The sequence below is a fragment of the Ochlerotatus camptorhynchus genome, unplaced genomic scaffold (assembly GCF_037179485.1).
Source record: "Ochlerotatus camptorhynchus isolate MF236.1 unplaced genomic scaffold, CSIRO-AGI_Acam_v1.1 ptg000022l, whole genome shotgun sequence".
Taxonomy (NCBI): Eukaryota; Metazoa; Arthropoda; class Insecta; order Diptera; family Culicidae; genus Ochlerotatus; species Ochlerotatus camptorhynchus.
Genome location: NW_027040514.1, coordinates 6,248,124 through 6,260,377, shown reverse-complemented (window position 1 = coordinate 6,260,377; position 12,254 = coordinate 6,248,124). Strand labels below are relative to the sequence as shown.

General features: G+C 43.0%; 2 protein-coding genes across 3 annotated transcripts in view; both read right to left on the bottom strand.

Moving 5' to 3' along the window:
- The window catches only part of LOC135705690 (lysophosphatidylserine lipase ABHD12), a 46,598-nt gene extending 40,226 nt beyond the window's left edge, over positions 1-6,372 (bottom strand). Inside the window, exon 1 of one of the 2 annotated variants that reach the window (XM_065227501.1) lies at positions 6,249-6,372. The gene's annotated coding sequence lies outside the window, so the exon portion shown is untranslated. The remainder of the gene's footprint in view (positions 1-6,248) is intronic. The other variant, XM_065227483.1, reaches the window with a different exon arrangement.
- A 302-nt stretch (positions 6,373-6,674) lies between these two features.
- On the bottom strand, positions 6,675-7,547 carry LOC135704388 (cytochrome b-c1 complex subunit 7-like). The gene is made up of 3 exons (XM_065225830.1): positions 7,400-7,547; positions 7,154-7,201; positions 6,675-7,065 (listed from the first exon to the last, which is right to left on the bottom strand). The coding sequence occupies exons 1-3, from the start codon at positions 7,434-7,436 to the stop codon at positions 6,818-6,820; spliced, it is 333 nt and encodes a 110-aa protein (XP_065081902.1). The 5' UTR covers positions 7,437-7,547; the 3' UTR covers positions 6,675-6,817.
- Positions 7,548-12,254: the final 4,707 nt, after the last annotated feature.

The window sequence follows — 12,254 nt, the reverse complement described above, 5'->3', positions numbered from 1 at the left end:
GGTGCCAATGAAAATGCCCACGTGTGCCCGTCTGTATTTTTGGCACACTATGCGGAGTGGCCAACCCCTTGGAATATCCTTATAGATCTTCGCAGAATTATTTTGGATGTGTACCCTCAAAATTCGCTACCTACGGCATTATTCACGATTCCTGGAATCCTCTTCACTCTTGGGAGTTCCTCTTAGGGATTTTTCGAAAGCTAGCTAGAAAATCTTCTCAGAAATACCTTGGTGTTATCTTCAGAACTCTTTCTAAAATCTGTTCAAATTTGCTTTAAAAAAAATTCTAAAATTCTCTTAAAAGATCTTCAAAGTGACTGTATTTTGAAAATCTAATCTTTTCTTCGAATACCACACACTCTTTTGGATAATCTGAGCGCCCGTTTTGTTCCACCATCTCTTCATCTATGTTGTAAGTTGCGGCTTACCTGCCCGATTTACTCCGGCGGGGCGGCTACGAGCAGAGTACTTCCCCCAAAGACGTTCGGATTTGGATGGATTGATGAACGTCTATTAAAGGGTGATACGGTCAAAATTTGGTCAAGGGAAAACGCGTGTAAATCGGTGAAATCAAATTAAATTTCTTTTTCAAGTTCAATTAGTATAAAATTCAGGAAAAATATTCAGTTAGGCTTCCGCTTCTCCAAATCAGAATTGCCGGGCCTTACGCTTGACCCCTGCCATCAGATTTTGTACAGCCACCTTGTCCACCTTCTTCGCCGCAGAAAGCCAGTTTGCCTTGAACTGCTGCTCGCCCTTAGCAGTTTTTTTGGTCTTCTTTAGGTTCCGCTTGACAATAGCCCAGTATTTCTCAATTGGGCGGAGCTCTGGCGTGTTGGGAGGGTTCTTGTCCTTGGGAACCACCTGCACGTTGTTGGCGGCGTACCACTCCATGGCCTTTTTACCGTAATGGCAAGATGCCAAATCCGGCCAAAACAGTACGGAACAACCGTGTTTCTTCAGGAAAGGCAGCAGACGTTTATTCAAACACTCTTTCACGTAAATTTCTTGGTTGACAGTCCCGGAGGCTATGAAAATGCTGCTTTTCAAGCCACAGGTACAGATGGCTTGCCAAACCAGATATTTCTTTGCGAACTTTGACAGTTTCATGTGCTTGAAAACATCTGCTACCTTTCCCCTTCCTTTTGCCGTGTAAAACTCCTATCCCGGAAGCTGCTTGTAGTCGGCTTTGACGTAGGTTTCGTCGTCCATTACCACGCAGTCAAACTTCGTCAGCATCGTCGTGTACAGCCTCCGGGATCGCGCTTTGGCCGTCGTATTTTGTTTATCATCGCGATTTGGAGTCACTACCTTCTTGTAAGTCGATAGTCCGGCTCGTTTTTTGGCTCGATGCACGGTTGTAGACGATACACCCAGCTTATTTGCGGCATCTCGGAGAGAGAGGTTAGGGTTTCGCTTGAAACTACCGGCAACTCTCTTTGTCGTCTCAGCGGCTTCCGGTTTTCGATTTCCCCCCGATCCAGACTTCCTGGCTGTCGACAAACGTTCCCCAAACACTTTAATTACATTTGTAACGGTTGATTTGGCAACTTTTAGCGATTTTGCCAACTTTGCGTGCGAGTAGCTCGGATTTTCGCGATGCGCGAGCAAAATTTTGATACGCTGCTCTTCTTGCTTGGACGGCATTTTGACAACTGAAGAGTGAATTCCAAAATCAAAATAGGAGCAACATTCTACACACACACACCTTCAAAATGAGGGGTGTTCAGGTTTTTTTTAATGCAAAATTGAAAGAAATACGTCAAGTTGATATTGACCAAATTTTGACCGTATAACCCTTTATTCTCTAACCTTTCCCTTTTCTCCTTGTTGTCCTCGGTGTCCTCGGTGGGGCCCTTGGACGATAGCGGCGGCGGTTGCTGTTTGTTCACTTCGGCTCCAGACACGGTCTGTGCCGAGCGTTTTCTCCTTCACTTTAGCTGCAGCAGCGGTCCTTGGCGTTTAGCGGGGGGGGGGGGGGGATGAGCAAGGCTCCTTTATCGGAACCCCCCGGCGACGATGGTGACGAATTACCGGACCAACTACTCGCCGTAGATGGTCCCGGTAGTCACCGCAGTGCACTACCCAGGCGAACGCTCCTTCGGTTCGGCCTGCTTCGTCCCTCCTTGACTTTTAACTGCGGTGGCGAAACTGGCTCTACTGGCTGAGCCACCGCAGTGAGGACGGTGGGTGTTCGGGATCCTTGATGGTTAGCCGGGAAGCGAAATAATCCTTTACGCTTAGCTTCCCTTGGCGGCGATCCGACACTCTTCACTAATGCAGCTCACGAACCACGGCACTTTTCGAGGAAACGACGTCACTTCCACGCGACGATGCTGGGAATTATCCCTAGAGCAGACAAACGCCACGAAAACGGCACTCCAACTCTCGTTTTTACTTAAAAGGACGGGGCAAAAAAAAAGATTTCCTACCGTGGCTCGTAACTTTTTCTCTTTTTCCGTACTAGCTGACAATCACCGACAATACAATAATCGCCATCGTTCTCCTGCAACCGCGCTCGAATGTTGTGCTGCTTATGTTTTCACCTTCTTTTGCAGCGGGAGGAGAAACGGGACCTAATTTTATACTAAACGCGAGGCAAAATCAATCGATAATTTTTGCACTACATTCTAATCCTAAAAACATGCCTACACGAATAAAATCTACTAAGAAAATAACAAATTAAAATATTTACAAATAAAGCAGTGGTGAGTATGTTGCCGAGCGTGCGACCAAAACAAAAACAATTCATAACAGACAAGGCACACGCTAGTGGCAAACACGTTAAAAGGGTGGGTTATTAATTGTCACCCTAGACGAGGGTTACACCAACAATCAATACGAAACTAACAATTTTAAATTGGCTCACTACTTGACTAGCCTATTGGTCCATAGAGGTAACTCTAAGACCACTGGGTCCCGAAGAAAATCATTATTATTTTTGGCTCACTCAGTACCAGAACAACGGTCCCAAGCAGTCCCAAGCTATTTCACTCACCACTGCATGTTCTGCATGAATCCACACACCCGTGATGTTATCTGTCAAACTTTCATATAGCGAATCAAAACAAACATAGTGTAGTAATAGAATTTCAACTAGAATAGAGTACGTTAATCGTTTGCTTGGGACCAATAGGCTACTAAAGTGGTGAGCCAATTTAAAATCGTTAGTTTCGTAGTGATTGTTGATTGGTCCCAAGCAAACGATTAACGTATCCCATTCTAGTCGAAATTCTAGTACTACACAATGTTTGTTTTGATTCGCTATGAAAGTTTGACAGATAAAATGAGGGGTTATTGGTTTTTCCTATGTTTCGAGCGGTGAATCGGTTAGCTTGGGACCGAAGAGAGTACCAGTGCTGAGCCAAAAAGTTGAGCACGGTATTTCGGGTCCTTCTCGTCTTAGAGTTACCTCTATGGTTACACTGTCACATTCCGAGTCACCCTTCCACTCTTCTTCAACTTTTGTTTGACAATTGCCCACTATTTCTCAATTGGGCGGAATTAAGGGCAGTTGGGTGGATTGATGTCCTTTTAGAAGAAATCTATCCCCGTTGTCCCCGATACCACTGTAGAACTTCTCCGCTGTAGTGGCAACTTGCCAAATCAGGCCAAAACTTTACAGGTCCATTGTGAGCCTTAATGTACGCAAAAATAGGTTTTTTTTCAGGCACTCCTGCTGGTACATTTTTAAATCCATAGTCTAGTTTGTCACGAAAACCTGGGTTTTTTATCCGCAGCTGTAAATACCTTGCCAGATCATAAGCTTTCTTGCAAATTTATCGGCAAAAACGAATCTTTACTTGCTAGGGACATCACCTCGACCAGTGGCTTTATAGAACTTTTGTCCGGGAAGCTGCCCATAATCCATTTCCGTTTCGTCGTCCCATGATGGATGGATCCTTCGTGCTTTGCAAGAACCTCATTGTACAACTTCCGGGCACGTTTGCTGGCCACTAGATTCTTGCTTCAGTGTCCTGTTTGGTTGCTTACTGGCCCGAAAAGATCGAAATCCTTTTCGCTGACGAATCTTTCTAATGGATGCTTTGCCTGGCATTGAATTTCTTGGCGATATCATAATCCGACAGCCCTGGGTGTGCCCTAACCGTTCTCAACATTCAACACTTCTCAACAACCGTTCTTCAAATGCAGCTGCAGATCCTTAGTTCCACTACCTGCCGATCGATAGTATGCTGCTCACGGAAACGTTTGAGAACACTGCAAACGATCGATTTAGCCAATTTCAACGACTTTGCGATTGTTGAACTATCCATCATAACTTCTTTTAAACAAAATTAATCGTGACGAACTTTTCAGCACTGAAAAATGAAACACTTAAAAACAAAATGCTGTCAAACATTCCACATTCGACCGGTAGGAGCACTGCAGTAAAATAAACATTGCGTCCAGATGTTAAATGACTCAAGCTTTAGTCCAGTCCAAGAGTCGAAATCGTATTTTTTTCAAAGAGAGGACGAGGTACAAATTCCCATTTTTTCCGGTTTTCCCGGTTCACTGGTTATTCTGAATTTTATACATCAAGCACTTGTTTTTAACCCCATTATATTTGTTTTGCCTTGAGCACATTTTGAGACCCAGCTCCGCAAGAAAATTATTCCGGATAATACGCTTAACCAAAAGTTTATTCGCGGGCGGATTCCTCCAGTGGGAAATCGTAAAAGCGCTTTCACCTCCAAAATTCTGTAAGCAATAACATTACAATACTAAAACTTCTCTGAGAAGCTAATTTTACGAGCTAACCAGGTTTACAATGAAGACCTAGAATACTCAATAAAGCCACTCTATGCTGTCAAGGCAATGCTTATCTACGTACAGTGGTGGCCTTTAAATTAGCACAATAGGCGGATTTCCATACAAACTAGCCAACTTTGACATGTTACAACTACGTTTTGTTTTGATCAATTGAGCTGAAATTTTGACACAGAACTACAAATATGCTGAATTTTGCGTGTACTTAATATCAAATTATTGGAAGCGCTTGTCGGAAATTGCCGGGCTGGTTGAAATGGCCAACTAAAATTTAATCGGGAAAAGACTGTCTTCACAGAATTTCAAATGTCTTCAAAATGAGGACATATCGACAGTGAGCATGCATAAGGGCGAATACGCGATGATCGATTCTCTTCATCGATTTTCTCTTTTCATTGCTACAGCTAAGCGAAACAATTTTCTAGAATTTGTTCAATCCAGAGTAGTAACAGGTTGTATTGGGTATCAAAAGCAACAGCAAACGCACCGAGAAACGTTAAATCTAGCGAGTTATTAACAAAAGAGAAAATCGACGAAAAGAATCGAACATCGCGTATAGGCCCTTATGCATGCGATATGTTCAAATCTGGCAACCCCAGGGAAGTCGCGAAAATTTCCTACACGAGATTTCCTAGACCGGACCAACTCCCCGCCTCCGGCTTGGTAATGCCGCGTCTGTACTGACTAGGATATCTGAGGCTCCACAACCCTAATTAGTGGACTTCCCATGAATCACGCGGACCTTTCCCACACTGCGTAGGCAATCATCCATACCGTGCATATTTTTCAAACCACCTAAACTTAAACCCTTCCCACAAACTGTGCACTTAGACATGTGTGAGTATGTGGACAACCCCTAATATATCGAAAACAAAACTGGTGAAACTCTCTGGAATCAAAAGCTTGTATAATCTTATCTCATCTAGGTTCAGACATTTGCGAGATGCTGCAGTTGTGCTGCAGGTGAATGCAGCAAGCATTCTTGATATTAGTATAAATTGTCATAGTTGATATTTTAACCAATCACCGACGGGCATCGATTGCCAATTGGCTTAGCCAATCCTTGATAAATCACCGACGGCAATCGATTGTCAGGAAGGCGACTGCACACCTGGAACTTATCAAACCCATCAACACATGGACGCGGACGGACGACTTTGATCCCGGCTGGATTGGAACCCAGACACATTGGGGGTGAGAAGGCAGTAACGCTTATAGTTGATAATTAAACAACACCATTAATAATTAAATAATGTCTCGAAAAAACGCTTGCCCGCCGTGCTTACGTTTGACTAAATAAATTACAATTAACAATAATATTATTGTAGGTAAATATATTAACAATTATTATTGAATTATTCCAATAGATAAACACATTTAAGTCTTCCAGTAACAAACAAAAGTATGAAAATTGTCGTCATCGCTGCTGCCTGTCTTCCTATTGAATTTCCAAATGCAAACATAACTACAACACCTACCGTTAAAATAGTTCCACCGGTTGTAAATAGTGCACAACTAACGGGATCGTTTGTAACAATGGATCAATGATCACACTAGAACACAAATCGCCCACGCAAATACGAATGAAAACCAACCCGACTCCGAGCCGCAACCGAAGCACTGAACAAAACAAAAACAGCTGTCCGGCCGCAATTTTGACGTTTTCCGTCGGCATGGTAGAAGAAGTGTTGCCACTCACTGTTAGCTTCTGCTTGCCTTGAAGTTGACAACTACTCACATCTCTTTTCAAAGCTGCCAACAAATTTTGTTCTTAATATGCGTCTGCATCAGCACCCACCAATGAAAAAAGTTTTGTGCTGATTTTTAAATAATGTTTCCACAGAAATACGTGCCATGTCTACTAATAAACTAAATCTAATAAAAAATCATTGTACCACATTCGGTTCCAGATTTTAGTTTATTATTCCCCTCTAGTTTTGCATCGTTTCAAGGGGACGAACCCGGAATTATATTCCCTTTCAGTTCATCCCTCTGAGAAACCCCTAAATAATTGTGTGTACAATAAAACACCGCACGACCGAACGGTTTACTTGTTGGCCTCCCACTTGGCCTGTTCTTCGTTTTCACGCTTGACCTCCTCCAGGTACGGTTCCAGATATTTGGTATCCTCCTCGTACTTGGTCCACTGTTCCTTGGGCAGGATGGTCTTGGTCAGTGACAGGTGCAACGCCCGGGTGATGCGGTAGTTGCGCTCATCCTTCAGCTTCTCCGGCAGACGGCGGATCGCTTCCTTCACTTCGTCATCCTCGTACAGGCAATCGTCACGGTGCAGACCTGGATTGGAAGCAGCAGGCATAATTGTGAGGTTAGCGCGGTGCTGGGTGTTTACTTCGAATCCGATTACGGAGGTCGCAACACTTACCGTACTGGTTGAATCCGGACAAATTGTAGGCCCACCGTCCGAGAGCGGCTGAAATTGGGAAATTGGGACGCTTTAAGTTTTGTGAAAATTGAAGCAAGCTCTAGAGGCGAGAAGGAGCAGCACAATAACATTATGTAATTTTTCGCGGATGGCAAAGTAGCACAAAGTATGTAGCTTTCTGTGGAAGCATTAGGCACAACTTCCAAAGGGGAATCGATGTAAAATCACTGAACTAATAATGCTTACACACAACTTGCGGCCCCTTCCTGGCAACGTAGGACATTTTTATCGTGGAAAATCTGGGTTTATTTCACGAGAGACTACGATACAACTTCTACACACTCGGGTGGAGGAAAGTTCTACAACGGGGTTTGTTCGTGAAATGACAATTCGCGAAGTGACGTTTCCTTTTCTTGAAGTTGTCGAATAATAGACGTTCGATTTGTGCTAGAGTGGTTACGATGTGGAAAACAACGGGGGAGTTGAGGTTGAGCGTTTCAGATTAACCTTTTATTTTTCACAAAGATGGCGCTGTTCCATTAGTACTTTTTATCGGACAAAATGGGCCGAAAGTTCTTACGGATTTTCCCGGACATCACGTACTTTGAAAATTCATAACTCATAAACCAAGAAAATAATCTCAGAAATCCATTTAAGATATAATTTGAAAAATGCTTCGCACGAAAATTGTCACGATGGAGGAAAATCAGGAAAAAACATTTTCTGAGTGATGAAAATGTTTCCATAAATTTTTTTTTCACGCTTAAAAAACCTGGGTACTGTGAACCTCGATGTGAACTGTCAAACGGGAGCCAAACGTTCAGCAGTAATAAATTCAGATACTGTTCTTGTCTATCGTCAAGCATTGTAATCTAAAGTTAAACAAGCTACAATTAAATGAAAGTATTGCGCATTTCACACCAACTGAACAAATGAGCGCGTTTTTGTAACTTCTACTCAGATGTGTATATAAATTTCTAAAACTGCAGGAACTCAGCGCTGAGACCTGCAGTTTTTAGAAATTTCGCATAATTTCTGGATGGTAATGTTAATTTGTGTGGGCGAGCCTTGACTTTCTAGAAATCATCGAGAGAAGTAATTGTTTACAAAAGCTGTTACCACAGACAAACAGACATAACACATTGAATAATTCTCACTGTAAAACATGGTCGCTAAAACATTACCGCCATCTGTTAAGCACACTGTGCTGGGTAGTACCAACAATCAATACGAAACTAACGATTTTAAATTGGCTCACCACTTTAGTAGCCTATTGGTCCCAAGCAAACGATTAACGTACCCTATTCTAGTTGAAATTCTATTACTACACTATGTTTGTTTTGATTCGCTATGAAAGTTTGACAGATAACATCAGGGGTGTGTGGATTCATGCAGAACATGCAGGGGTGAGTGAAATAGCTTGGGACTGCTTGGGACCGTTGTTCTGGTACTTAGTGAGCCAAAAATAATAATGATTTTCTTCGGGACCCAGTGGTCTTAGAGTTACCTCTATGGTAGTACGCTGAACAGATGGCGGTAGTGTGTAAACGTCATACGCAAGGGAATTGACTATGCGCGCCGCTGGTGGCGGTACTACCAACTACGATACTTTTATATTGTCCGTTAAATGCTTGTTTGATGAACAACTTGCGAGTGTTATGTCTGTTTGTCTGTGCTGTAACCGTAAACCGCCCTAATTCTGCGCAGTTAAGGAATATGAAAATTCAACTAAGTATTAAAAAAAAATATCATAGATGCTAGCGATAAACTGTTTTTACCCGAAAGTAGTGCTATTATAGTAGTATGTCAGGAAAATAAATCACAACCTAAATCTACGACCAAATTTTTTTTTAAAAAAGGAAAATTGTTTCCGATGTACTTGTGCCTAATTCCACGCATTTGACAAGTGAAAATCCTAATTCCGTGCAAAAATGACCCTAATTCCGCGCACGTTAAAAATAATTATAATTGAGAAATTTTTTGCGCTTTTGTGATTGCGACTTAGTCGTACATCCAGGGATATCCCACGCGTATAGGGACGATCCATAAATGACGTAGCATTTGAGGGGAAAGGGGAGGGGGCTTACACAAGTTGTGACTAACCATGTATAGAGTAAAGAAAAAATTGCTACAAGGAAGAATAAGATGTCTAAAATTAGCCAACCATATGCTATGTCATTTATGAATATTCCCTTAGTTCATTCTTCCATATGAAAAAAAAACACCTATCTTTATGAAAAACAACTCAATAATTCAGCATATTAAAGGTTTACTTTAAAAAAAATGTTTGGAACCTGGTTTGGAATTGATCTTTACAAAATTTTGCTCTTCATTTCTTCTGTTTTAGCAATCGATCGAATTTCTTCTTAAGCATTTCTCTTTCCTTCTGTTTTTTCTTGAGCATTTTCTGGTCCTTTTTTTTTTGGCGTTCCACTTCTTCCTGCAGCTTGTTTTTTTAATTCCATCCTCATAATCCTTATAGGCCTTGCTCGTGGCTACCGACGGCGGATGGCCTTTCTTCATCTTTCGGGCAGGAACCTTCAATGTTGGCTTCTTAAATGATTCACTGAAACTGCCATTAGTCTCTTTCTGTGAGTTAGCGATGCTTGGTGCAGATACATCAAGGGTGTTATCTTAATACAATTAAAACAAGTTACGTATTTTTGAACAGCTGGTGCACGCCTAAAACAAAACGGTATACCTTTCGATTTCTGATCGTCTAGGCGAAAACCCTCAAATGGGGGTTCGTTTTCAAGATCATCAAAATAACAATTCATGGATGATGACACAAAACTGGCTTCCATTCCTAATTTTGCTTTTTTCCATACAACGAATAAATTAGTGTCCTGGATCGGACCCGCCCAATCTCCCTATCGATATTTGCTTGGAAACGTTGTTGTTGTTCAGGTGTTAAGTATGTTTCCAATTCCTTCAAGAAATCATTGTTGATCGTGGATACGATGTGAAAGCTCCTTGTTCGTGGTGTTCAAGACTCGATGCCTCATTATTGTCTGTTACCAATGAATCGTAGTTGACTGCGTCTACATCAAAAGGGTACAATCCGGATCGCCGAAAGCCATTCACCAAGGTTGATGTTAAATGAACCATCTTTCCAATGGCTTTTTGAAGCAGAGGTGCGATTTCACTTCTTGGAAGTATTTCACCTCCGTGATCGATTCTCCATTCCAAAAAATTAAACGTCGAGTGGCTGCGTAATTTGCGTGGTAGATATATCAGTATTATATTTGCTTTCAGACACAGCTCCAGATAGTGCGGGGGGACACGTGGCTTTTGTGGCCGTCTACAAATACTACAACCGGTAAAGCAATCTTCTCTGTCAGCAGCCATGGATGGAACACGTCACGAAGGTACAAATAAAACGTGTCCCTATTCATCCATCCCGTTTCCGTTCTCCCAGCTGCCCAATTCGGTAGTAATTTTTTCAAAAATTTCTCCGGGAATCCGTTGCTTGTATGGAAATAGCATTAAGCATTAGAGTTGGCGCTAATGTTCCGGAGCCGATCGCGGCAAATAAAGCAGTATAGGACTCTTTATCGGAATTGCCAACACGAACATGAAGATGACGGGTTCCTGTGCCAACTAATTCTTTAGTCGGTATTGTGCGCACTGCGGTTTCGTCCATGTTAAATATTCTCGATGGATCCTTCAAAATATATCCGTGGCCCTCCGCTTGGATGTATCCTTTAATTTCCGTAAACCAGTGCCTGATCTGGCATTCGGATACAGCAGCTCGGTGCTTCGGAAGCACACTTGGGACACGTCGAGCTATGTTTGGGTGACGTTTCAAAAAAAGCTTCATCCATTTTCCTCCCGGAATGCCTCCTTTAAACTTTGTCTTCCTTCCTTGAACGTAATGTGCCAAACATGCGGTCAATTTCTGGGTATTGACAGGGAATCCCACTTTGGCCATTTCCAAAATCCAAGAAACGATGCGGTTTTCTTCATCGTATGATAAAACGGTAGGCGCTCCAGGTTTCTCTTGTTGGGAGGTTGTTTTCAATTTATCCCGCAGCGTACTCTCCGGGATTCCACTGGAACGAGATACCTGACGGATCCGGTTACCCTTCCGGATTGATGCCAGAAAAAAAAAGAAGGTGACACGGCAACAGACCTTGGGGCACGCGAAGAAGATGACAGGCTACCGGCCCCTGATCTTCAAGAAGTTGAGGAGGAGATCGGTCGGTTGAAGAACAACAAAGCAACTGGTGTAGATCAACTACCAAGTGAGCTATTAGAATACGGTGGGGAAGCACTGGCTAGAGCGCTGCACTGGGTAATTGCCAAGATTTGGAAGGAGGAGATTTTACCGGAGGAGTGGATGGAAGGTGTCGTATGCCCAATCTACAAATAAGGCGACAAGTTGGATTGCTGCAACTACCGCACGATCACACTGCTGAGCGCCGCCTACAAGTTACTCTCCCAAATTCTATGCCGCCACCTGTCACCATTTGCAAGAGAGTTCGTGGGGCAATACCAGGCAGGATTCATGGGTGCCCGCGCAACCACGGACCAAATTTTCGCGATTCGGCAGGTTCTGCAGAAATGCCGCGAATACAACGTGCCCACACATCATTTGTTCATCGATTTCAAATCCACATACGACACAATCGATCGAGATCAGATATGGCAGATGGCGATTGGTCAAGGCGACGATGGATCGAGTGATGTGCGTTGTTCGAGTATCGGGGGTTACGGCAAGGTGATGGACTTTCGTGTCTGCTATTCAACATCGCGTTAGAAGACAATAGTGGCACGGAACTTTGAGACGATGGCGGAAACGTACATCAGACGAAGGCTGAAGCTAGGCGGATTGTACTTGCCATCAACGCATCAAATACAACATACATGAAAGGAAGAGGTTCTAGGGAAGACAATGTTACCCTCCCACCCCGAATTTAGATTCATGGTGACGAAATCGAGGTGGTCGATGAGTTCGTGTATTTGGGCTCACTGGTGACCGCCAAAAATAATACCAGCAGAGAAATTCAAAGACGCATTATGGCAGGGAATCCTGCCTACTTTGGACTCCGGAGGACGCTCCGGTCGAATACAACTCGCCGCTGCACGAAGTTGACTGTCT

Coding starts and splice junctions, on each gene's coding strand:
- LOC135704388 (XM_065225830.1), bottom strand. CDS start 7,436: ATGTCCTACGTTGCCAGGAAGGGGCCGCAAGTTGTGT. Junction 7,202..7,399: donor GAAGGGGCCGCAAGTTGTGT/GTAAGCATTATT, acceptor TCCCAATTTCAG/CCGCTCTCGGACGGTGGGCC. Junction 7,066..7,153: donor GTCCGGATTCAACCAGTACG/GTAAGTGTTGCG, acceptor CTTCCAATCCAG/GTCTGCACCGTGACGATTGC.